Below are 25,896 nucleotides of genomic sequence, written 5' to 3' on the forward strand. Positions count from 1 at the left end.
AAGTCACTCATTCGATGGTCTCCTGAAGAAGCTATCCCTTCCTCTCCCTCTGTGCCTCCAGATGTTTGATATACTGGTCAAGTAACCAGGTTGTTAGCACGCTAGGTTGAGGTAACATGACTGAACAAAAATGTTGAGAAAAAAAAAGATTTGCCAGAGAGCAGCTTTGGAACGACCCACGACCCGGTTTATGAACAGGGACAAAAACAAAACAAAAATCTACCAGCCACTGACAGCTATATGTTTTTATTTTTACCAGCCAATACATTTGCCATGACACCAAAATCTTTACCTCTTGGTTTAGTTTCCAGGTGTGGGAACCCCCCCCTTTATTTTATAAGGTTCACTCAATCACAAATTTTTTTTGGATAGGATAGTCCACAGCAATGCTTACACTAGATCAGGAGCCCACTTAAGAGGTCTGGGGAAGAAAATATATATATGTAAAGTTTCCCTTTAATTTCAATTGCGCACCTGAAAAGGGTTTTTGGCTGGTGGTGTTTCTGTACTGTATGCAATAGCAAAGTTCGCAAAACAAAAGACCCCTACATATCACGATGCCAGTTAATCCTACGTTGCAGTTAACATTGAATTTGGAAAGTTATTGGGAAAGCCTTTAGAAATTACTATTTGGGCATCACTACCAGGCTACACAAAGTAGCCGACAGTCAGGCCGTTAGGGCGCCAGAAATTTGCAAGAAATAGAAATCACTGATTTATTCTTTACACGTATGCTTTAGATGGAATGAATCTGCGCTCGCTTTCTCCTCCAGGGCACTCTGAATCAACTGGCCAGTTTAGGGCTCCCGAGGGGCGCAGCGGCTTAAGGCACTGCATCTCGGCGCTAGAGATGTCACTACAGACCCTGGTTCGATTCCAGGCTGTATCACAACCTGCCGTGATTGGGAGTCTAATAGGGCGGCGCACAATTGGCCCAGCGTCGCCCGGGTTAGGCCGACATTGTATTTAAGATTTTTTTTGTTCTTAACTGACTTGCCTAGTTAAATAAAGGTTAAATAAAAAAAGTATAACTATTATCTGGGTGATTATTTCCCTGGTCACTCTGGTGCACCCAAAATAAAAACCTGTCAGGTCCCACAACAAAATATCTAGGAGCATATGCAATCAAAAATGGGGGAACTTTAGAATCCTGATGGCACACGCATTGGTGATTCAACTATGCAACAAAATACCTAGTTATGACAGTGGCTTGAATCCCAAATGGAACCCTATGGCCTTTCTAGTACACTACTTTTGACCAGAGCATAGAGGGCACTATATGGAATAGGGTTCTATTTGGGACACAACCAGCGGGTGAGCTGGCAACGGCAGGCATTCAATAGAATCATCATGAAAACATGTGGAGAAACACCAGACATCAGTTCAGTTAGACAACCTGCAATAATTCTACGACATGTTACCTTTTTTTAAATAACGAGACGAGGGAAACCTGGACTAAAAATACAGCCCTAACTAGCAAACAGCATGGTAAACTTGAGCAAATCACACAATTCTGTATTTCATTGCTTTGCTTTGTTTACCTTATCTGGAGTTCGCTCTCGAATGGTCACCTACACCTTGATCATCAGCCTCAAAGGATGCCTCTCAGAGTAGTCTCCTTTACGGGAGGGACAAACTTACAGGTTCCTGTTCCTGAATCTAGAACCTACGCTGGCTTCTAGAACCTTCTCTGGCTTCCAACAGCATCTGAGTGAGAGGTGGAGGGAGGCAGGCAGCAGGGTTTTATGAGAACACCATTACAGCACTGCAGCATTGTGGCAGCGGCAATATAGAATGTATATTCAAGTTCACAACTTTCAGTCATCACCAATGAGGCAGTTGAACAGCATGAGCATCATATGCAGGTGTACTTTCATAAACGTTTGTAGACTTAACTAATACGCAAATATATATATATATGCACATAGGGCTGGCTTTATGACAGACCGAGTTGACTGTTTATATTATAGTAATGTGAAAGTACAAGGCTCAAGCTCTAAGCATCACAGATCACACTGCAGAGACTTACCAAGTTATGCGTTATAATATGCCTCATGGTAGTGTATATCAACAACAACAAAATGACCTCAGAAAATGAGAACTTAAAAAAACAGCATGTAGAAAGAACGCTTTTTTTTGGGCCAAATTTTACTACGATAAGTCAGGTGGGAAAAGCCATCAAACCACATTGCAATTGGCCTAAGAGGGAGAAACGTTGCTGCTCCTAAAACAAACCATTACAACTCATGTTGAACCATGCAAATCATTCATCACCATCAAAATCACAGCACTATCGTCAATATACTCTATGAACAAAACAGCTGTTGATATCACTACGAATCCTACCTGGACATGGCTCATTAACATCAGGAGCACAAGCTAGTGTTACTACACAGCACAGGGTAAGCAGAAATATAATCAGGCAAATTCAGGTGAGTATAAATGGATCCCCAATCTGGGTGTAAATATATATCATAGGTCAGAACACAGCTGTTTTCCTTAGGGTCGCTTACCTGTGTGACCGCAGCAGAACCTAAGGGGTCAAGGTCTGGGATGACAGTGATACTGCAAAGATCTCACACATATGATATCTGCACCGTTTGCCACTCATTTCAGTTCAAAACAGACTTAGGTTTTGTTTCGGAAAACAACAGTACTCAATAGCAATAGAATAACTGCATCACTTAGAAATCAGAAGCACTTGTAGAACATTCTACTGAATGACAACCCGACATGCTGATAGGAGACATCAATAAACAGCATAGAAACAACTTCAAAATGCTACTATGAGGGGGGGGGGGAAACTAGAACATTTCAGACTGAATCACACCATTACTGCAGTGAAAAATATGCATCTCTAGTAGTAACTAAATTCTTGAAGACTATCAAATGGCATTTCTTTTTCAAATATTGAAATAAATTCATAGTTTACATCTCTATTCTGGCTAAGCAATGGCACTTCAGAAAAAAACTATTGTTATCTAAAAATCAAGCACTTTAACGATTTCTAACATTCCTAAATGAACCACTGCGCAAAGAATTCTGCTTTTGCAAGGAACAGATCCTTCAGATCAGAGTTCTAACAGAACAGTCCGACTGGTATTATGACAGAACACGTTCCTACCTAAAAAAAAAAAACAGAGCCTAGCTAGAACTACAATGCAATATTCAATGTAATCCATGTCCAAACGGTCAAAAAAAAACAAGATTATAATTTCTAAATGACAATACCAAGATACTGTACTTTATCATAACTTTTGATACTTACCCAGTATGTTTTAAGGAAAAAATATGCAATTTGACAGAAACAATAAGTTTTGTAATCATCAGTCAAAGAAATACATTGACAGCCAAACTGGGTTTGTTATATATAGTCACAGTATTGTACTTACAGAGTAGGAGGTCAGAGGTCAACCCTGTTGGCTGATGGTACCGCTCAGACCAGCTCAGACCACCCCTCGGCCCTACAGACAACCTATGTTCTTCCGTTGGGTAAACTAACAGAACAATGCATGGGCAGAGCAAAAATAAAAATACGACTTTTGCATTTCACGTTTTTTTATAGTATCAAAAGGCCAGAAAATTTATACATTTTAGGGGGGGGGGGGAGAAACAAACGTTTGAATGCAATGCAATACAGCAGAACAGAACACGTCAGTTTCCCTGTCCTGGAAGAGACAGAGGGAGCAGCAAAAAAAAATACGAATAATAAACTAAAGCAACATTTCTGCAGTGAGAGTCACATTTTCTGAGGAACATTTTGGATTAAAAATGTTTTCTTTCATATATACACTTGCTTTGCTTACCGCTTGTCTAAGCTTGGCTGTGAAGGAGGAAGTTACTCTGATTAAAACAATGCAGCACACTAAAAGTTACCTCAACAAAGTCTGCTTCAGGATGTCGCCAATGACGACACCCTATGACGACACTATGTCGCCTATGACGACACCCTCAGCCAGCCAGTCAGCGCAACAGACAAGATTCGATCAGTTGTTTGACAGAGATGCCACAACAACCGAACACTGTAGGTAATGCATGAGTCCCAGACGCATCATAACATTATGCCACTAATACTACATTATGGTATAAGAAACATCAGTCTAGTCCTACAATACAGGCGGAGAGGTAGGGGAAAAACAGACTAATATAACCAAGAGTAAAGACAGGTAAATTATTCTATTCAATAGTGGTCCTAAAACAGAACCTTGGGGAACACCGAAACTGGACCCCCCCCTCCCCCCAGTCAACAAGGCAGAGCGACGGACACACATCTAAAAACATTGTACTAAGTTACCAGGAGCTGTAGAGTTGGAGAGAAACTGAACATTGTAAAACAAAATAAAACAAAAAAAAGGTACACACGATTTGAAGTCGAGTTCATATTGTAATAGCTATTACCAACCCAACTTACCAACACAGGAGGTTTCACTTTGTTTTATTGCAAAACACAACAGGCATATTATTTAAAAACGGAGATGATTATCCATGGTTAACTAGCTAAATAACAGGAGCTCTTGAACCACATAGCATGAAGATACATGGGGCTGGAATGAACATATAATTACCTCACTAAAAAACCCAAAACCGTTCATTTAACAAGAAAAAAAAAGAAGTAGAAAACCCAAAAAGATAGCAAAGGATGAAGGGTTTGTGTCTCCAGGTAGACTGCTGCCATCACATTATTGTGAAACACTTGAAAACCAACCAACCAAAGGGGAAATTAAGATCTTCAAGGCATCTGCACCATCCAACACATTTAACAAAGGGTTTTGTTTCCACAATGTCGCATTTACTTTATGTCCACTTCACATTACTGGCCCTGTGCAGAAGAAATACATAAAAACACAGGCCATGTTAACAGCAGAACCCACGGACGCAGCGTCTCCATACATCATATTAACCCTGTTTTTTTTTTTTTAAAGGGAAGAGTAACTAGCGTTAGTTTCTTCTCGCGGCCACTCCGACTCCTCTGATCCCCTAGAACACCTTGAGGAAGGAACGGGGTTAGCGACACAGACGAGCTAAAGACAGGGCTTTATAAAAACACAGCAAGGGTAGTTGAAATGAGGGCTACAGTCACAGCGTTGAAAAAAAAAAAAAAACGGACGGACGATACAGAAAACAGAAATAGATAGTGGAGAAGTCGAACTAGAGTGGTGCGAGGAGGAGACAGCGGGAACCAGGGTAGGACGGTACAGGGGGACGGTAGAAGTCTTACTGGGGGTGTACCTGAGGTGCTTGTGGCTGTGCCCCCATAGCCTGTGGGCTGCCCTGTCCGTAGTAAGCAGCCTGCTGGCGGTAGTACTCCGCCCAGGCAGCACTATAGTCCGGTTGACCGGCTGGCTGACCACCCGGTTGACCACCCGGTGCTGCTCCCGCCTGAGGGGCCGCTTGACCTGGGGAGGGAGGGACACGGTTAGAAACATGGATGAGACCACATTTGACTCAGACAAACAAGGCTTGGCATTAACACCAGTGTAGTGAATAAACTTAAAGAATGATGACAACAGCAAGGAACCCCACCAGACAAGTGGGATGAATAACGATGAATTGAAACATGGGGTGTGAAAATTTAAACTATATTGTGATTGTTATCTTTTAGAAAAATACAAATCTGGAGACCCTTTTGACCATAGAGATATTTTGACGTTTTAAACCTAATTTCCTACACATTTTGTCATGGGACTTGTACCGTGTTCTTATACTGAGTGAATAAACAAGCTAACTTAAATCAAATGGGGCACCACATCACGACTGCAATTTTAGAATCTCCCTGACTAGTTTATATTTTGGTAATAGTTACTTCACCTTTGAGATCTTATTCAAATCAAAAATAAGTTTATACTGAAAATGTTTCACCATCCCGAAAATTATTTAAAAAAAACATGTAATAATCATATTTGAGTGGTGGCCCACCACTGCTAAAATAATGTAGGGGAAACACAGATGGTGAAATGCAAAGTTTACAAGGAGGACTTCCTCTCCAGAACCAGTACAGGTGCAATGCTTAATCTGAACGGGAGTGAGCAGCAGCACAGGTCACCAGACAGACGGGCTCTTCACATTAACGTGTAATAAAATCACAGCGCCGATACAGAAATTATTGCCGTTGATATGCGGCCGTTGTCAAATGGTATAAGGTGTCTGCTTCAATACCCTAAAGGCATATCTAGAACCACACTAAAAAAGACCCCACGTTGAAAAGCCATGGCGGTCTGACATGGAGAAATGATTCCTCTGCAAGTACAAAGCGTGAGGTTTCCCACACCCAGTGGTGGGCCGTCAGGGCCAGCAAGGCCTTCTCTGGGTGGGACTGTGTAGGACCTCACTGAAGGCCCAGGCGCCAGGCCCACGGCACGCTACTGCCCACACCATATGTGGTGTTAACAGGTTGGACGTCAAGGAACACGCTGTCATACGGCACTGCTACCAGCCATCACATTGATGAGAAGTGGGACATGAAGACACGTGTACTGACCACATGGAGTAGAGGCACACAGCAGAGAACCTAAAACAGTAGCCAGGACTGCGGTAGATTGAACTACATCGCCCCCTAGCTGTCATAAGCAGGACCATATGTGCATTGTGAATTCATTAGAGGATTTCTTGATAATGAATCAATGGCATTTTTTATATTTTTTATTATATTTAATCATTTTTTTTCTTTTCTTTTTTTTATAAGTAAAAAAATATATATATATTTTTTTACAAATGGCTGTTTAAACATTAATAAAAATGTTAGTTGTCACATCCTTAGTTGAAGGACCGCGGGGCGTACGGGGCCGACCTGGCTCCTTCTGATATTTATGAATGTTTCTTCTGGATAAAGGGTTTTATTTCTAGCTATTATTATTGCTCCGTTGGAGCTAGGAACAAGCTTTTCAAGACACCTGTAAATCGGTGTACTACACCAATAAACATTGATTTGGAGATCTGCCAGCAGGTAATAAGACTAGTCAAGTCAGTGCTACCAAACTGGACCAAGGAAAGGTTTTAGAAACTACATTGATACGACTGTGAGAAGGGGAACGAACCCACCACTGGTTCTTCGGGTGGCGGGACAGAAACCCTCTGCTTTGCTCTGGGGCAGCTGTGGTGACAGACCCTCTACTAGAGAGAGAGCTGAGAAGGGACACAGCTGCCCACAACATCTGTGCCTTGCTACAAGCACAAGTTTAAACGTTGACAGTTTGAGTTGAAAGCGGTCTCACCTTGTTTCTTGTAGTACTCCTCCCAAGCCTTGGTGTAGTCCTGTGGTTGCTGACTTTGCTGCCCTGGAAATGATAAAAGACAGCTTTTAGTCCCAACAGGAAAAACCTTCCACTCAGAGTCAACATAAACTATGTTGCTGCGCCATCTAGTCACAGCGGTAGTTGTAGTAGCACATGAGCAGGTAATTAATTGGTAGACGAGACAACAGTACGTAGGTGCACAGGAAATAAGCTGGTCTTTTTAAACAAGGGGCCGTCTCTGTGGCTGGATTACAAAAAGACCAAAACCAGTCTAAACAGCATGGGCTTGAAAACCAACCAACCGGTTTACCGCAAACACAAATGGTCACAGCAGCCAGTGAACCACATCTCAAGACATCGCAATCACAGCCCCCCCCCCCCCCCCAAAAAGCTTTTATTTATTTTATTGTTGTTGCCATTTCAGAGCCACATAGCCGTTTCCACTGATCCTCAATTAGTTCTAACAAACAAACAAAAAAAAGACTCAGAACTGAAGCTTGGCAAAACACATTTATGTTTATACCCATTTTCTTGTAATATTCCTCCCAGGCCTTGGAGTAATCGGCCTGCCCAGTATGCCCAGGTCCCTTGGGGTCACCTGTTAAAAATGGTACAATATAGTATTGAGAAGCATTCTGAGACTGACCATAGTTAGTCCTCCATCCCGCTATGGGCGCTCTGCTCTGACACCAGAGATGTGGAAAATAAAAGCTACTCTGTCCATTGAGGTTTTAAAAAAAAGGCGACGCCATGTTTAAGCTCTTACTACACGACACAGGCAAGACTGTTAGGCCGGGATTCAAGCTGTAGTACATTGAGCGAACAAAAAAAGGTAATTGACACTTATGCAGACACCAACAACAAAAAAATTCAACCATAAATGCATTCTCTGCAAAAGTCTGGGAAATTCTCTTTAGGGGAAAAAAGGTGCCTTGTCTGTAGTTCAGCGCAGCAGCGTTTGAACGCACTTTGAATGAATCCCGGTCTTAGTCTAGGTGTCTACAGACCACGCAGAGGTTACCTGGGATGTATTCATTAGTGACCACTAACGGTTTGGCAACAGGAAATCATGTTTCTATTGGACAAATTGAGGTATGTTCCTGCCTGTTTCGTTCCAATTGCTTCTGTTTGGTTCATAGTGAATACATCCTAGCAGAGAACCAGAGGCTGTGATAGAGGGGGGGGGGGGGGAGCCAGGTTACCTTGCCCGTTGGCCTGTGTGGTGCCAGGGGCACCGCCGGTGGGTGTCATGGGGGCCTGGGGTTGCTGCTGGTACTGGGAGTAATACGCTGCCCAGGCCGCTGCGTTGGCATCAGCTGCAGCTTTACCTACAAACCAATACACACATTAGATACGTCTTCCCTGTTGATATACCTACACAGGATAAACATGTCTTAGCTTAGGGCCTTGCAGAACGGAGCCAATAAACTCACAGATTGTCTCAACTACAATTTTTTTTTAAAAGGGCATTGTAGTTCAATCTATTTAACCAGGTGAATGTGTCCATTTTTCGATAGATTATCACATCGGATGGTGTTAACTTACCAGGATCCGGCTGTCCCTGCTGCCAGTGGGGGAAGCCGTTGCCCCAACCCTGAGGCTGGTAGGGAGCGGGAGGACCACTGAGGAGACAAACCATCAAAAACGCTGGCTAGTAACAACAAACTATAATACGTGTGATAAATGAAAAGCTTCTGTATCAAATCTGAGGTTCTCCCATTTAATTGTATTTCATAAAGCTAAATATGGTCCCGTGTGGCTCAGTTGGTAGAGCATGGCGCTTGCAACGCCAGGGTTGTGGGTTCATTCCCCACGGGGGGACCAGGATGAATATGTATGAACTTTCCAATTTGTAAGTCGCTCTGGATAAGAGCGTCTGCTAAATGACTTAAATGTAAATATATTTATAAAGTGGCAATGTGACTTTTTGGGGGACCCGACCAAATTCACATAGAAATATGAGATCTAGATCTGTCATTCTACTTGAAAGGAAGTTTAAGAAGTGCTAGATCTGTTCTATACTTCCCACTCTTAAGTTTAGTTTTTGTGTCTTTAACTTTCGGATTTGTACACCAGCTTCAAAACAGTTGAAAATACAATATTTTTGGCTATGGAAAATATATTTTGCAGCGGTTTAGATGCTACAATGATTCTCTACACTAGACTTACTTATTTTGACAAACTGAAATTATGCAAACTACTAGAGTTTCAGCAACCAGGAAGTGTCAGTGATTTCTGCGCAGTGCAACTTTAACGCACTCATTCAGCCTACTTTGCTTGTAAAATATCCATTGCCACCCATGAAGTCATTTTTAAACATGGTTGTACGCATTTTCTGCTAAATGAAATGCCTAGACTAAACTAAAAACCAACAGCCCACCCCCCAGATGTAAATATTGGTGGGGGAGAGAAAGCTATTTAAATATCAGTGAAAAGCCTCAGTCTTACTGTGGTCCTGGTGGTCCCTGGTTGTAGGGACCGGGGTTGTAGGGACCCATCTGAGCAGGGTGCCCAGGAGGCCCGGGGGGGCCGTGGGGAGACGGACCTCCGTGGGGGCCTGGAGGACCTTGGGGACCACCCATTGGACTGACTGGACCCTGGGGGGGGGGGGGGACATGGAGTGGAGGGGTGTCAAACAGCGTACTGGGCTACAGAATTAGAAGACATGATAAATGCAATGGCTGTAGAAAGTTGAGACTGTGAAGTAAGATAAAGATGAGAGCAGGCTCACAGTGCTTACGGACCAGTCAGTAATTCAGATAAAACATTTGATTTTCTAGTTAAAATTATAAAAAAAGTGATCCACTAAACTTCTACACTACTGTCTAGTGATTGAGACGAGTATGATTTCTACTACAGACAAATGAACAGTGAAAACCCACTCACCCCGATCTTCTCCTCGACCAGCTGCCGTGCGTAGTCTATCTGTTGGTGTGATCCTCGGACGGTGAACATTTTAATGTTGGGGTCGGAGTTGGGCGGAGGGTTTCTCTGGAGCTCGATACGCGCCCCAGACTGCTGGCTGATGCCCTTGATGGTCTCTCCTCCTACAGAGGGACAGAGGAGGGAGGACTGTTCAGACTAAACCAGAAAACGTCAATTTCCAGAAGAGAATGTGGTGCGCTTGGTTCTTCCTCTTGGTCACTAATGAACATGACCCAGGGATACTAAATGGAACCAGACGAGATTCTGGCTACCATATTCTAATGCTTGGTTGCCTAACATTACTAACATTGTTATATGATAACGCCATGAGGGAACGAACCCACCACTGGTTCTTTGGGTGGCAGGAGAGAAAACCTCTGTAGCTGTTGCCTTGACTTTGTTGTACCAGTAGAGCGATGCATCTACCAGGCCATACACACACACACTTTAGTTTCCATGGTGTTCCTTCGCTCTTAGATTCAGGCGGAGGTCGGATGTGAATGTCCCTTGACAGCTCTGTTGCCTGCAAAAATGCATATTTGATGTCTATGGAATTAAGTCTCCATTTTTTCTGGCAGATCACTGTCATCAGCAATCTGAGTGACTCTGGTGCATGTCGGTGAGTCTACTGGGAGTTGTTTAGCAGCCAGCTCCAAAAACCTCTAGACGTGCTTTAGGCACTATTCCAGTTAAGGATTCTTTAACTTGTTATGGATAGGTGGCAGCATTTTCACATTTGGATGAAAAGCGTGCACAGAGTAAACTGCCTGCTACTCAGTCCCAGTTGCTAATATATGCATATTATAAGTAGATTTGGATAGAAAACACTGAAGTTTCTAAAACAGTTTGAATGATGTCTGAGTATAACATAACTCATATGGCAGGCGAAAACCTGAGAAAAATCCAACCAGGAAGTGGGAAATCTGGGGTTTGTAGGTTTTCAACTCTTGGCCTATCGAATACACGGTGTCTATGGGGTCATTTTGCACTTGCTAAGGCTTCTACTAGATGTCAACCATCTTTAGAACCTTGTTTGATGCTTCTACTGTGAAGTGGGGCCGAATGAGAGGGGAATGAGTCAAGAGGTCTGGCAGAATGCCTTGAGCTCGTGACGCTCGTTCACGTGAGAGCGAGCTCTGTTCCATTTCTTTTCTGAAGACAAAGAAATTATCCGGTTGGAACATTATTGAAGAATTGTGTTAAACATCCTAAAGATTGATTCTATACTTCGTTTGACATGTTTCTACAGACTGTAATATGACTGAACTTTTGCCTGGACCTGCCCGCGTGTCGTGAGTTTAGATTGTGTACTGAACGTGCGAACGAGGAATTTGGACATAAATTGACTTTATGGAACAAATCAAACATTTATTGTGGAACTGGGATTCCTGGGAGTGCATTCTGATGAAGCTCATCAAAAGTAAGTGAATATTTATAATGGTATTTGTGACTTATGTTGACTCCAACATGGCGGATATCTTATGGGGTTGTGTTGGTCTCAGAGCGCCGTACTCAGATTATTGCATGGTTTGCAGTTTCCGCAAAGTTCTGATACAGCGGTTGCATTAAGGAGAAGTATATCTTTAAATCTGTGAATAACACTTGTATCTTTTATCAATGTTTATTATGAGTATTTCTGTGATTTGATGTGGCTCAGTGCAAATTCACGGGATGTTTTGGAGGCAAAGCCAAATGTAAACTGAGGTTTTTAGATATAAATATGAACTTGATCAAACAAAACATACATGTATTGTGTAACATGTTGTCCCGGGAGTGTCATCTGATGAAGAACATCAAAGGTTAGTGATTCATTTTATCAATATTTCTGCTTTTTGTGACTCCTCTCTTTGGTTGGAAAATCGCTGTATGCTTTCTGTGACTAGTTACTGACCTAACATAATGATATGTTCTGCTTTCGCCGAAAAGCTTTTTTTCCTTCTTTTTTTAAATTATATATATATATATAATTTTTTTTAAATCGGACACTGTGGTTGGATTAACGAGAATTGTATCTTTAAAATGGTGTCTAATAGTTGTATGTTTGAGAAAATTGAATTATGAGATCTGTTGATTGAATTTGGGTTCCGCCAGTCCTAGACTGGTTAATGAAAATGTCAATCATTATTTGAATATGTTGGTAACTAGTTGTATAATCGTGATAATGCCCTCGAAGCCAGTGTTTGGAAGATATATTGTCACGGTTTGCCAAACTGAAACCAACACCTGTGCCAATACACTGCATTCGGAAGTATTCAGACCTTGACTTTCTCCACATTTTGTTACGTTACAGCCTTATTCTAAAACAGGTTAAATTAAAAAAAAGTCCTCAATCTACACACAATACCCTGTATTGACAAAACGAAAACAGGTTTAGAAATTTTTGCAAATGTAGATAAACAATCTCGCTTATTTACATAGGTATTCAGACCCTTTGATATGAGACTATAAATTGAGCTCCGATACATCCTGTTAACATTGATCGTCCTTGAAATGTTTCTACTTGATTGGACTCCACCTGTGGTAAATTCAATTGTTTGGACATGATTTGGAAAGGCACACACCTGTCTATATAAAAGGTCCCACAGTTGACAGTGCATGTCAGAGCAAAATCCAAGTAATCGGCCGTAAAGCTCCGAGACAGGATTGTCTCGAGGCACAGATCTGATGAAGGGTACATCATGCGATGGGGATATTTTTCAGCGGCAGGGGCCTGGAGACTAGTCAGGATCGAGGGAAAGATGAAAAAAGCAAAGTGGTCCTGCCCAAATACAGGTGCGCCAAGCTTGTAGCGTCAAACCCAAGAAAACTCGAGGCTGTAATCACTGCCAAAGGCGTTTCAAAGTACTGAGTAAAGGGTCTGAATATTTAAGTAAATTTGACACACTAATACACATTAATATATTGGCAACGTTTTTTTGCTTTGTCATTATAGGATATTGTTTGTAGATTGATGAGGGGAAAAACAATTCAATCCATTTTAGAATAAGGCTGTAATGTAACAGTCTGAATACTTTCCAACCGCACAGTATATCTCCCAAACACCGGCTTCTCGGGCATTATCACTTCAGTGTGAGGGCCTTCCAGTCAAAAGAAGTGCACTATATAGGGAATAGGGTGCCATTTTGGACGAAACCAGTCTAAGTTCACCTACCTTTGCCGATGATGAGTCCAGTCTTCATGGTAGGGACGGTGAAGGTGAACTCCTGCAATCCTCCAGGAGGACCCATGTTCCAGTTACCCCCCCCGTTACCCCCCCTGCCTCTCCCCCTGCCCCCTCCGTTAGGACCGCCCGGCCCCCCCTGCTGGACACTCCTCAGAAGGTCAGAGATGATCTCTGCTGCATGCTGGGACTGTTCAGGAGGACCCACGATCTGGGCTATCCTCTCCGGGGTACTGCCGTCATCTGGAGAGGAGGCGAAGAGGAGAGAGAACTGGTTAGGGTTGATGTCAGTGTTTCCCTTAGCTCAGTTGTGTTGCCTAACCCGCCTAAAGGAGTTTAGTTTACCAGTTTGAATTGTCCGATAAGGGTTGGCAGTTCAATCCTGGTAAGCTGCAGTGTCCGTTTACTTTCCATCTAGTCAACCACTTAATAACCACGAAGCGTATTGAGACAATGTCTATTTTTTATAAAAGCAGCAGTGAAACAGGTGGCGTGGCCATGGGGAGAGGTCGGGTCAAACGGTGGCGTGGCACTGGGGAGAGGTCGGGTCAAACGGTGGCGTGGCCACGGGGAGAGGTCGGGTCAAACGGTGGCGTGGCCACGGGGAGAGGTCGGGTCAAACCGTGGCGTGGCCACGGGGAGAGGTCGGGTCTAAGTAACTATAGCCATATCTGACAAGTTCCTCACTGGACAATCAGGTCAAAGTCATCACTAACAGTCTGCATTCAGGTAACAGACCAGTTGCATCCCAAAATGGGCCCCGTAGGTTCTGGTCCAAAGTAGTGCACTAAATAAGGAATTGGGTGCTATTTGAGCCATGCTTTCCATCAGTGACATCTCACCTGGTTTGAACTGGATCCTGACTCCTGTGTCGCTCTGGATCTTCTTGATCATCTCTCCGTTTCTCCCGATCACGATTCCTACCGCAAACCTGGGGACAGGAACCTGAGAAGGGAGGACACAGGCCAGGTTAGTAGTCAACTCAAACCTGGGGATAGGAACCTGAAGGAGGACACACATTAAACATAAAGCATGCCATTACATAGTCTCCTGTAGCTTCGTGAGCCGAGTCACTCCTGCAGCTCAACTTAAGAGGTGATAAAGTTAGTTATATGAAATTCACTACTAATGTTTGGCAAATAAAGATAGATATATCTAAGATGTGCCAAACTAAATTCTCTCCAGCTGGGTTTTGCTAACGTGTTAATGTTAGCTTGCAGATCAAGCTTCTTGGTAATGGCAGCAGTCAATCCTAGATTAAGATCCCTGCTGCAACCTGCGTTTTGAGATAGTCACATAACGGAGCTGGGTTGTCTGTCCTAGTAGTACATGTCGACACAGTATTTGTTAGCATTTACCTAGCATCCGCTAAGAGAATTACACAGTATTTGTTAGCATTTACCTAGCATCCGCTAGGAGAATTACACAGTATTTGTTAGCATTTACCTAGCATCCGCTAGGAGAATTACACAGTATTTGTTAGCATTTACCTAGCATCCGCTAGGAGAATTACACAGTATTTGTTAGCATTCTGGTAAGCGATTTTTTTTTTTATACATTAGAAATTAGAAAAAAGTGCCCCTTGTGCACACTGCCGGTAATAACGTATATCCCGAGATGGCAACAGGCACGGTATCTGTATACCGTCCAACGAGTCTCTTCCCAACTCAGATGGCAGTTCCATCTGTACAAACTAACATCCTTACTGAACAGTAGACTCAGCCAGATGACATTGAATACTAGAAGTAAACACAATAACTGGTCAAATTCCGCAACAACTACTAAAGAGTGTTAAACAGGGCCGTTTTAATCGTGTAGATACTACAAAGCAGCGTGATGCGCACCCTTGAGAGACCCAAGTCTAACATCGTCAACTCGCCAAGTCTACCATTATTAACAAACTCTGGATTCCTTGTGATTCCATGACAGTGTAATAAAAGTGTTACTGTAGACTTACATCCAGGCCCTCACCTCCTCCTCCTCCTCCGCCTCCTCCTCCCATCCTGGAGCCGTACTCTCCTCTCTGCTCCCTGAAGCCCTGTTCTCTGATCAGCTCCATCACCATGTCTTTTGCTTGCTGAAGGACCAGACAGTCAAAACAGGTAAAACACAGGCGGAGGAGAAAGAGTCAGGGAAATTACCAAACAAATATTATCGTGGGCAAATAAGCACGCAACTTTGCAACTGAGTATTTCGCAATTTCGTTCAGAGTGACTCATTTCACTTCAACATTTCAGATGTACTTCAGGGAGTGAGAATCCATTTCACCTGGACTTTAAAAGGTTCCCCAGAGATGGGGAACATTCCAGCTGTAGGTAACACCAGTCCTCTCTGCACCACTCACCTGGACTTTAAAAGGTTCCCCAGAGATGCGTAGAGGTTTGTCTGCTCCCGTGTTCTGAGGCCCTTCCTGGATCATCACCATTTTGACCCCGGCTCTCTCCTGCAGCTGTTTGATAGTCTCTCCTCCCTTCCCGATGACCAGGCCAGCCTTGGAGGCAGGGACCAGCATCTCCTGAACAGACATACCGGGGCCGCCGGCATCGTTGTGGTGAAAGGCTGGAGTAGGACGACCCTTATCAACGATCTCCGTCAGCAGCCTCTTGGCAGCTCTGGTTGGGGACAGGAACATAGTTACCTTTAGCTAAGGGCATGGACTATTAGCCTACGAAAAAGCACCTACTCATTAGACACATACGTAGCCTCTTGGTAGCTCTGGAAGCACACACCAGGGACAAGGTGGTCCCTGACAAGGCCCACAGCTATGACAATGGCTCTAATCTACTAACTAATGTAACGTTGTACTGGCTTTTTGTGTCACCAGAGAACGTGGGTAAGAAAACAGGGGAGGGGGGGATGAAGCTAAGAGAGGACAGAGAGAAGGGACGACAGGAGCTGTATACGTACTGTATTGAGTCTGGGGATCCCGTCAGTGTGACTGACCTATCGGGCATTCCTCCACTGTCTGCAATACACAGAGAAGAAAAGTTTCAGAGTAGAGATAGCATGCAGAACTCTCCATCAAACAGTATGAGGAAATCACTGTGTTATAACTTCAGGAAATCTTACCGGGGGCAATCTGGATTTTGCATCCAGACTCTTGCTGCATGCGGGATATCTGTTCTCCTCCTCTTCCAATAACTGGGGTACAAAAGATTTGGCAATCAACCCCCAAAAATCCACCTGCACGTTGTGTGTATACTTCCTGAATCCGAACCGTTACTTTAGGGACGGTGTGTGTGTGTTTGTGTACACTTACTGAATCCAACCATCCCATCAGGAACCTTGAACTCCTCTGATGACGATCTCGGTCCACCACCTCCCATTCCTCCCATACCCATCGCTGCTGAGAACGCTGCAATGAGGAAACCAAAGACATTCAGATACAAGAGGACTACTAATTAACTTCTTTGGGATAGGGGGCAGTATTTTCACATCCGGATGAAAAGCGTGCCCAAAGTAAACTGCCTGTTACTCAGGACCAAAAGCTAGGATATGCATATAAATTGGTAGATGTGGAAAGAAAGCTCTAAAGTTTCCAAAACTGTTAAAATTATGTCTGTGAGTATAACAGAACTGATATGACAGGCGAAAACCCGAGGAGAATCCATCCAGACTTTTTTTTGGGGGGGGTCACAGAGCTTGTTCAATGCTAGTCTATGGGATATTCAAATAAGTAGCTCCCAGATTGCAGTTCCTATGTCTTCCACTAGATGTCTATCTTGAAAGGGTTTCATGCATGTTTTTTGAAAAAAATTGTTAGTAGTTGTAGCTTTTTAAGTGGCTCCCATTTTGACTGTAGTCTTGTGGCGCACGTGGATGAGGGCAGGCACTTCGTTATTTATCTCCGGTATTGAACATACTACATTACAAATTAAATGTAACCGTTTATTTACATATTAGGGTAACTGAGGACTGATTAGAAACTTTGCTTGGACGAGGTTTATTGGTAACTTTTGGGATTCCTTTGTCTGCATGTTGAACTGGTGGATTACTGAAAACGCGCCAACTAAACTGACCTTTTTGGGATATAAAGGACTTTATCGAACAAAACGACCATTTGTTGTGTAGCTGGGACCCTTGGGATTGCAAACAGAGGAAGATCTTCAAAGGTAAGTGATTTATTTTATCGATATTTCTGATTTTTGTGACGCCTCTGCTGGTTTGGAAAATGTTTTTAATGCTGGTGTATGCGGGGCCCTGTCCTCAGATAATCGCATGGTATGCTTTTGCTGTAAAGCCCTTTTGAAATCTGACAAAGCGGTTGGATTAACAAGAAGCTACATTTTTAAACGATGTAAAACACTTGTATTTTCATGAATGTTTAATATTACAATTTTTGTATTTTGAATTTCGCGCTCTGCAATTTCACCGGATGTTGTCGAGGTGGGGCACTAGCTTCCCACCTAGCCCAAAGAGGTTAATTAAGAAACGCTGCCATAGACCCTGGTCAAAAGTAGTGCACTGCAAAGGGAACAGGGTGCCTTTCGGGACTCAACCATAAACCCATATGGACCGGTGGCTATTTCTAGTCACAAGGGCCTATCCTATACATTTTCTTTAACAGCAGGCAAGCTACAGGTACTCACGGTCATTTGGTGCCACCTTCTTGGTCTCTGGTTGGTCTGCAAGGAGAAGAGGAGACGGGGTTACTGGACTGCCGAGGGTCCCCAGAACTGGGGCTACAACCGTCCTACTTCCGAGTGAGAAAAATGGCCATTTGACATTACATCTAATGCCTGTGCAACATGGCGCACACACAGACATAGTATTTTCTAGAAACACAAGGCAGCCCAACTAATGTATATAAAATAGTAACAAGGTTAGCGGTTTATTATAACATACAATCTCCCCTGCTAAATGCAACTATCAAACCACGGAACTGAACAAACTGAGCATTATCTGACTATACATGATACAGAACAAGTGATTCTATTACTAAACCAAGTCAAGCATTTTATGCCAAGTCTATAAACAGCATTGAACAATAAAAACCACAACAAAAAAAGTGAGGGTATAAAATTTCTAAAACATGCCAAAAACCACACACTAACTAGGCTATATACGTATCTCATACTATTGATCACCCATGCCATTTCACACTATACATAATGCCTATTCTAGATCATAATACAACAAATGTGTGGTTTGAAAACTGGTAAGGCCTAAGTGCCTAATGGTTATTTATCAAAAGGGACCATGCCTGAGAAAGGAGAGTTCATCCCTTCCCGATGGGTTCTACTGTTTAGACTGGTCCAACAGTCATCTACAGAGTGAATAGACAGAACGAAACAGTGATACACAACACACTACACCGGCAACACCTGGGTTTCTCCATACAATGCAGGCCTATGCCATTTTTTAATCCAAAAGCTTTTTATTTTATTTAACTTTTATTTATCCAGATTAGTGTGATAAATCTATTTTTCCAAGAGACCTGGTTGACCTAAGAGTCGAGCATTTTGTTTCCGAAAATGGGTGACCCCCCCCCCCCACACACACATTTCAGCTGTGATACAAGAGGCAAAAACTGATATCAGATGCCCGTTTACGATCTACGTTATACAGATTGGATAAACAACGCTTTGTTTTGACACCTGACAGTAGTGTTGTATCCAGTTCCCTAGCTACACCATAGCTAGGTGATAAGACTGGATTCTCAATGCATGTCTATTTGGGAAAGCATAAACGTCAAGGCAATTAACATATTGCAAACAAATTAAAAACAGAACATACACACGTCTATTTCTGCTCTCTTGCCAACTCCATATGGATTTCTCATCTGTAATTGCATGCTTGTCTGAAGTGGGTAAATAAAATAGCTCTGAGACCAGGCTTGGGTACCAGATAGGCAAGTCCAATCTATAACAGTACAGGCAAACGATGGAGCAATGAAGATACGGAGGTATGAAATGGGTCTACCGTACTCACCGGCATCTTCTAGGGGCCGCTTCTGGCCTCCGTAGCCAAACTCGTTACCCGAGGGTGCCGAGGGTACGCCGTCACCACCAATCTTAGCGGCGATCTGAAAGTCAAAAACACTCAATCTAAGCTAGGCTCCACGAGAACACTACAACTTCCGTAGCTAGCTATTTTCCAATGGAGTTATGTTAACTAGCATGTAGATAGGTTAATGGTACAGACACACCGAGAATCTCACTGCCGATAGGTACTTATTTACATAGTTATTTTAGTGGGAATCGAACCCACAACCCCACGCTCTACCAACAGCCACACAGGAGGCCGTTTCTTCATTTGCGAGAACAAAAGATGTCCCTGCTGTGTACCGACTAGAGCTGTCGGAGAAAAGAAACGATTGGTTGAAAGATTTCCCCCTATATTGACGTCCTATGTGTTTTAATCAAATCAACTATATTCACCGAGCTTGTCTGATGCTTTAAGCACACTGATGAAATAAGACTAATTATTAGAGGGAGTCCCACAGCAATTTGATTGTGCTGGGCCTGGCTCAGACTCGACCTTGTTAAAACCAAAAAAACAGCGACTAGCACCCGTTGTCCTCCTCTCCTCCCTGATGCAGCTACCACCACAGATCAATTTGTATCTCGCGTTCCGTGTTGCTGGAGCTGCAACAGCCATTTATGACTGAAAAGTTGTTACACAAATCCTTCACTTGTTTAGAAGTTAAAAAACATTCCCTATTCCCTCAACCCTTGCTCTCCTTACTTGAAAACATCAACATCAAAAGCAAGTGACCAATAAGGAAATAATCACACCAATAAATTGGTTATAACAAAATGTACACCGTAACACACGTGATAGCAAAATGGATGCAGAGGACTTGAAATACACTTTAAAAACATCGGGGAATGTTTACGGGTTGCTCAGGAGGTAAAGGGAAAGTCAGATAATCGACTGAAACCTACAGCTCAATGGTGGTTATAAGGCTACTAATGATAATGACATTAGTTATTATAGGGAGAGAGACCTAATTAAGTCGGGGTTTCCGTTCTCCTCAATTTTCTTAGACGTTTAAGGCGAGTCCGTTTTGTTGTCTCCTAATTCCACCACATTGTTCTCAACACCAATATTCTTATATATATATATATATATATAATATATTATGCACATAGCGACATGGTCTTGGGAAAAGGCACCAATTGAACAACGCACTGATGTGTTTCAGAACAGCGACCACTATACAACGTGGGAGAAAGCACATGTAAATAAAACACTACTTTTTTATTTTTTATTTGTGTTGCACATAATATAACTATACAATTTCAGCAGCACGTCTTAGACTGGTGGACAGCGCCACCCCCCGGGCCTTCACAGTGGATCAGTCCACTCAGACAGGAGCCAATCAGACAGGTGTCTTGTACACCATTTTCTTTTTTTATGTTACTACTGCTCGACTTAAATCTTATTTCGACCAACAGCCTATCGACCAGTCGACTAAATGGGATCAGCCCTAGTACCGACGAACCTTCTGTTTCTACTTGCAGAATCGGGAAGCTCAGCAGTGGCTGAGAACTTGACTTTGAGCCAATCAGAGAGCATGAACTTCCAAGTGGGGGAGCAAACAGAAGTGTAATCCACCCCCTCAACAGAATTGTTCTAACTAAAATAATAAAGATGAAACATAGTATATATTTTTTATAGCAATTCTTTACATCTAGCTAGGGTGTGTTGTTAACCTCTTTCAGCGAGGGGGCAGAATTTTTTACATTTGGAAAAATAACGTTCCCACGGTAATATCTCAGGCTCAGATATTAGAATATGCATATAATTTACAGATTAGGATAGAAAACACTCCAAAGTTTCCAAAACTGTCAAAATATTGTCTGTGAGTATAACAGAATTGAAATGTTACCAATTGTTACTTGCATAGTGGAGTCTTTTGTTAACTTCACTAGGGTAGGGGGTACTATTTTCACTTCCAGATGAAAAGCGTGCCCAAAATAAACTGCCTGCTACTCAGGCCCAGAAGCTAGGTTATGCATATAATTGGCAGATTTGGATAGAAAACTCAAACTGTTAAATGTCTGTGAGTATAAAATAACTGATTTGAAACCATATGAAGATCATCAAAGGTAAGTGATTAATTTTATCTCTATTTCTGCACATTTGTGGCCTGCTGGAGGTCATTTTGCAGGGCTCTGGCAGTGCGCCTCCTTGCACAAAGGCGGAGGTAGCGGCCCTCCTACGGCCTCCTCCACGTCTCCTGATGTACTGGCCTGTCTCCTGGTGGCGCCTCGATGCTCTGGACACTACGCTGACAGACACAGCAAACCTTCTTGCCACAGCTCGCATTGATGTGCCATCCTGGATGAGCTGCACTACCTGAGCCACTTGTGTGGGTTGTAGACTCCGTCTCATGCTACCACTAGAGTGAGAGCACCGCCAGCATTCAAAAGTGACCAAAACATCAGCCAGGAAGCATAGGAACTGAGAAGTGGTCTGTGGTCACCACCTGCAGAACCACTCCTTTATTGGGGGTGTCTTGCTAATTGCCTATAATTTCCACCTTTTGTCTATTCCATTTGCACAACAGCATGTGGAATTTATTGTCAATCAGTGTTGCTTCCTAAGTGGACAGTTTGATTTCACAGAAGTGTGATTGACTTGGAGTTACATTATGTTGTTTAAGTGTTCCCTTTATTTTTTTGAGCAGTGTATATATTTTATTTAACTAGGCAAGTCAGTTATGAACAAATTATTATTTACAATGACAGCCTACCTAGGAACAGTGGGTTAACTGCCTTGTTCAGGGGCAGAACGACAGATTTTTACCATGTCAACTCGGGATTCGATCTAGCAACATTTTGGTTACCGGTCCAACACTCTTTACACAACTAGGCCACCTGCCACCCCATATATCCCCCATCCAGGGCTGTAAAATAAAATATTGGTAGCACTGGTAGTCCAAAAAGTTAAAAGCGCCGTGTAAAATTTAGGAGCACCAGAAAAATGTACTTATTATTGATTGAGATTTGGCCTGTATTGGGCCTATATACACTGCTCAAAAAAATAAAGGGAACACTTAAACAACACAATGTAACTCCAAGTCAATCACACTTATATGAAATCAAACTGTCCACTTAGGAAGCAACACTGATTGACAATAAATTTTACATGCTGTTGTGCAAATGGAATAGACAAAAGGTGGAAATTATAGGCAATTAGCAAGACACCCCCAAAAAAGGAGTGATTCTGCAGGTGGTGACCACAGACCACTTCTCAGTTCCTATGCTTCCTGGCTGATGTTTTGGTCACTTTTGAATGCTGGCGGTGCTCTCACTCTAGTGGTAGCATGAGACGGAGTCTACAACCCACACAAGTGGCTCAGGTAGTGCAGTTCATCCAGGATGGCACATCAATGCGAGCTGTGGCAAAAAGGTTTGCTGTGTCTGTCAGCGTAGTGTACAGAGCATGGAGGCGCTACCAGGAGACAGGCCAGTACATCAGGAGACGTGGAGGAGGCCGTAGGAGGGCAACAACCCAGCAGCAGGACCGCTACCTCCGCCTTTGTGCAAGGAGGTGGACTGCCAGAGCCCTGCAAAATGACCTCCAGCAGGCCACAAATGTGCATGTGTCAGCATATGGTCTCACAAGGGGTCTGAGGATCTCATCTCAGTACCTAATGGCAGTCAGGCTACCTCTGGCGAGCACATGGAGGGCTGTGCGGCCCCACAAAGAAATGCCACCCCACACCATGACTGACCCACCGCCAAACCGGTCATGCTGGAGGATGTTGCAGGCAGCAGAACGTTCTCCACGGCGTCTCCAGACTCTGTCACGTCTGTCACATGTGCTCATGTGCTCAGTGTGAACCTGCTTTCATCTGTGAAGAGCACAGGGCGCCAGTGGCGAATTTGCCAATCTTGGTGTTCTCTGGCAAATGCCAAACGTCCTGCACGGTGCTGGGCTGTAAGCACAACCCCCACCTGTGGAAGTCGGGCCCTCATACCACCCTCATGGAGTCTGTTTCTGACCGTTTGAGCAGACACATGCACATTTGTGGCCTGCTGGAGGTCATTTTGCAGGGCTCTGGCAGTGCACCTCCTTGCACAAAGGCGGAGGTAGCGGTCCTGCTGCTGGGTTGTTGCCCTCCTCAGGCCTCCTCCACGTCTCCTGATGTACTGGCCTGTCTCCTGGTAGCGCCTCCATGCTCTGGACACTACGCTGACAGACACAGCAAACCTTTTTGCCACAGCTCGCATTGATGTGCCATCCTGGATGAACTGCACTACCTGAGCCACTTGTGTGGGTTGTAGACTCCGTCTCATGCTACCACTAGAGTGAGAACACCGCCAGCATTCAAAAGTGACCAAAACATCAGCCAGGAAGCATAGGAACTGAGAAGTTGTCTGTGGTCACCACCTGCAGAATCACTCCTTTTTTGGGGGTGTCTTGCTAATTGCCTATAATTTCCACCTTTTGTCTATTCCATTTGCACAACAGCATGTGAAATTTATTGTCAATCAGTGTTGCTTCCTAAGTGGACAGTTTGATTTCACAGAAGTGTGATTGACTTGGAGTTACATTGTGTTGTTTAAGTGTTCCCTTTATTTTTTTGAGCAGTGTATATTCTTGCTACTTTTGAAACACATGTTGTCCAATAGAAACTAATATGTAACACTGTAAATACATTATAAAAGCTACAATTGTGATAGCACTTTTGGAATAGTAGGTTTCTACATTGTAAAATCACACGCTTCCTTTTGAGATGCATAACATTGAAAATTGTACACTGTCAGATTTATGGCGACAACATTCAAGAGATCGGTTACTCAATCCGTACTCTCCTGAAGATGCTCTCATTTACTTTCTTCCTGTGCCCCTAAATGTTTGCATAATACTGGTTAAGGTACCCATGTTTTAGCTAGCTTGCCAATAAAAATGATGGAATAAAGTGTAAACAAATTGTTAACAACGTGGAGTTTATGGATGTAAAATGTGATCCGCTGTTTACTATCCATCACTTTATTCCTAGTTATATGTACATCTCTAACGACATTTTGCAGGCAACGGAGTATGATGAGACACTGGCGCAATGAGCAGCATGGACATGAATAATATATTTTGTATATATCAACTTATAACTCGATTTCCCCATCTTTTTACTCAACTCCTATAGCTGGTTGTCACATGTAGGCTACTGGAATTGATTAGCTAACGAACAAGCAACAAAGAGGTGTTGCCTCTGCCCTGGGCGTCCACTCAACCTACTGCCAGTTAAGTCAATGAAGACATAAGGATAACTATATTTAGTTAACTTTGTACTTCACAAGTCAAAGCTAGCTAAGTGGTATTCATCTAGTTATGCATACAAAAAAACGATCCAAAACAAACACGAAAAGTAAAATCTACAGAGCCAACGAGTTAGACTTCGTCCCATCGACTAAGCATGGAATTCGATTAGCATGCACACCACCGTGGATATTTTCGTTAGTTAAGCATGACACATTTTACACAAATATTAAGGTATCATGGTAAAATATTGTAGTGAATGGCCAACATTTCACTTCGACGTTGGAGTTGACTTTCTCTCGCTTCAGCTCAAAAACGATTGCCATGTTTCCTAAAATATTGTGTTAGAGTAACGTAACGTTAGACTGATCACATGACCAATATCTGTGCTCTGATTGTGATCACTAGAAATTGCCCACTATGTGGCACCGCCGATCAACATAATAAACATAATTAAGTTGCTCATTTCAAATGTAAAAGTTGCAGCAACCACTGTTAAGCAATATTTCCTTTTTAAAAAACTGTCAGTGTATCATGGACTTAACTAATTCCACAGAATCAATGCAACAGTATTTCTGCACGATGGTGGCTTCGAAAAGGCCACATATGGTTAACGTAACTAACGTTAGCTATGTGACGCTATCTTGGTTATCGTTTTATTAGCTACTTATTGAAACCACAATCAAATTAATCATACTGTACTTCCTCAATTCACCGATTAATTTAACCATATCGCTAAATGAGCTAGCAATACCTGGATGATTAGCTGGCTAGCTAGGTTACAATCCTTTGTTGGACAGCCAACTCGAAGCCTTCATTGAAGGCCGCAAATTGGAAACATCCCGAGCTTGAGGTTTGGGTTAGATTTAGTTCCATTGTCGACTATCAATTTCGACGCCCTGTGTGCTATGTTATATTATTTGTCTTACCTGTCTAGCTCGCTGAAGTGCGTCTTTAAAAGCGTCGTTCATTCCGGCGCCATTTCCCGACGGCGGAGCCACGTTCGAATAGTCGGCCATATCTGATGTAACTCTTCTCAAGCCCGAGGAGAGAAGATGGCCGTTCTCGTTGAAAAAGATTATCGCGCTGTGACACAGCAGAAAAGGCCGCACAAATCTCGCGAGTCCAGACAGAATAGGCAACTGGCTGTGTGATACGTCGATCAAGGACTAAGGCGGGATTTGGGTTGTACCATCCAATGGTTCCACTTGTACTATTTTACTAAAATGATGGAAAATCCTTTCAAATCTTTGTTTTACGCCTGCTACGTTAGATTACAAATCTGGTTACAATGTACACATGTTTTAGTAACTTTCATATTTAGTATGATAACCAAATAAGTATATTTGTAAAATGTAATACTGT

General features: G+C 43.0%; 1 protein-coding gene across 5 annotated transcripts; it reads right to left on the reverse strand.

The window, feature by feature from the left end:
* Positions 1-4,418: 4,418 nt before the first annotated feature.
* fubp1 (far upstream element (FUSE) binding protein 1) lies at positions 4,419-25,602 on the reverse strand. Of its 5 annotated transcripts, XM_071360667.1 has the most exons (19): positions 25,461-25,602; positions 19,249-19,342; positions 18,521-18,583; positions 17,907-17,942; positions 16,577-16,672; positions 16,387-16,458; positions 16,225-16,282; positions 15,662-15,929; positions 15,275-15,394; positions 14,160-14,262; positions 13,309-13,560; positions 10,119-10,279; positions 9,681-9,829; positions 8,778-8,854; positions 8,435-8,560; positions 7,756-7,830; positions 7,212-7,274; positions 5,230-5,396; positions 4,419-4,819 (listed from the first exon to the last, which is right to left on the reverse strand). In XM_071360667.1, the coding sequence occupies exons 1-19, from the start codon at positions 25,548-25,550 to the stop codon at positions 4,811-4,813; spliced, it is 2,079 nt and encodes a 692-aa protein (XP_071216768.1). In that variant the 5' UTR covers positions 25,551-25,602; the 3' UTR covers positions 4,419-4,810. The 5 variants fall into 5 exon arrangements, with proteins under 5 accessions (XP_071216768.1, XP_071216770.1, XP_071216771.1 ...); XM_071360669.1 differs by lacking the exon at positions 7,756-7,830; XM_071360666.1 differs by lacking the exon at positions 4,419-4,819 and having other exon boundaries at positions 5,074-5,396.
* Positions 25,603-25,896: the final 294 nt, after the last annotated feature.

The sequence above is a fragment of the Salvelinus alpinus genome, chromosome 23 (assembly GCF_045679555.1).
Source record: "Salvelinus alpinus chromosome 23, SLU_Salpinus.1, whole genome shotgun sequence".
In the NCBI taxonomy this organism is placed as follows: domain Eukaryota; kingdom Metazoa; phylum Chordata; class Actinopteri; order Salmoniformes; family Salmonidae; genus Salvelinus; species Salvelinus alpinus.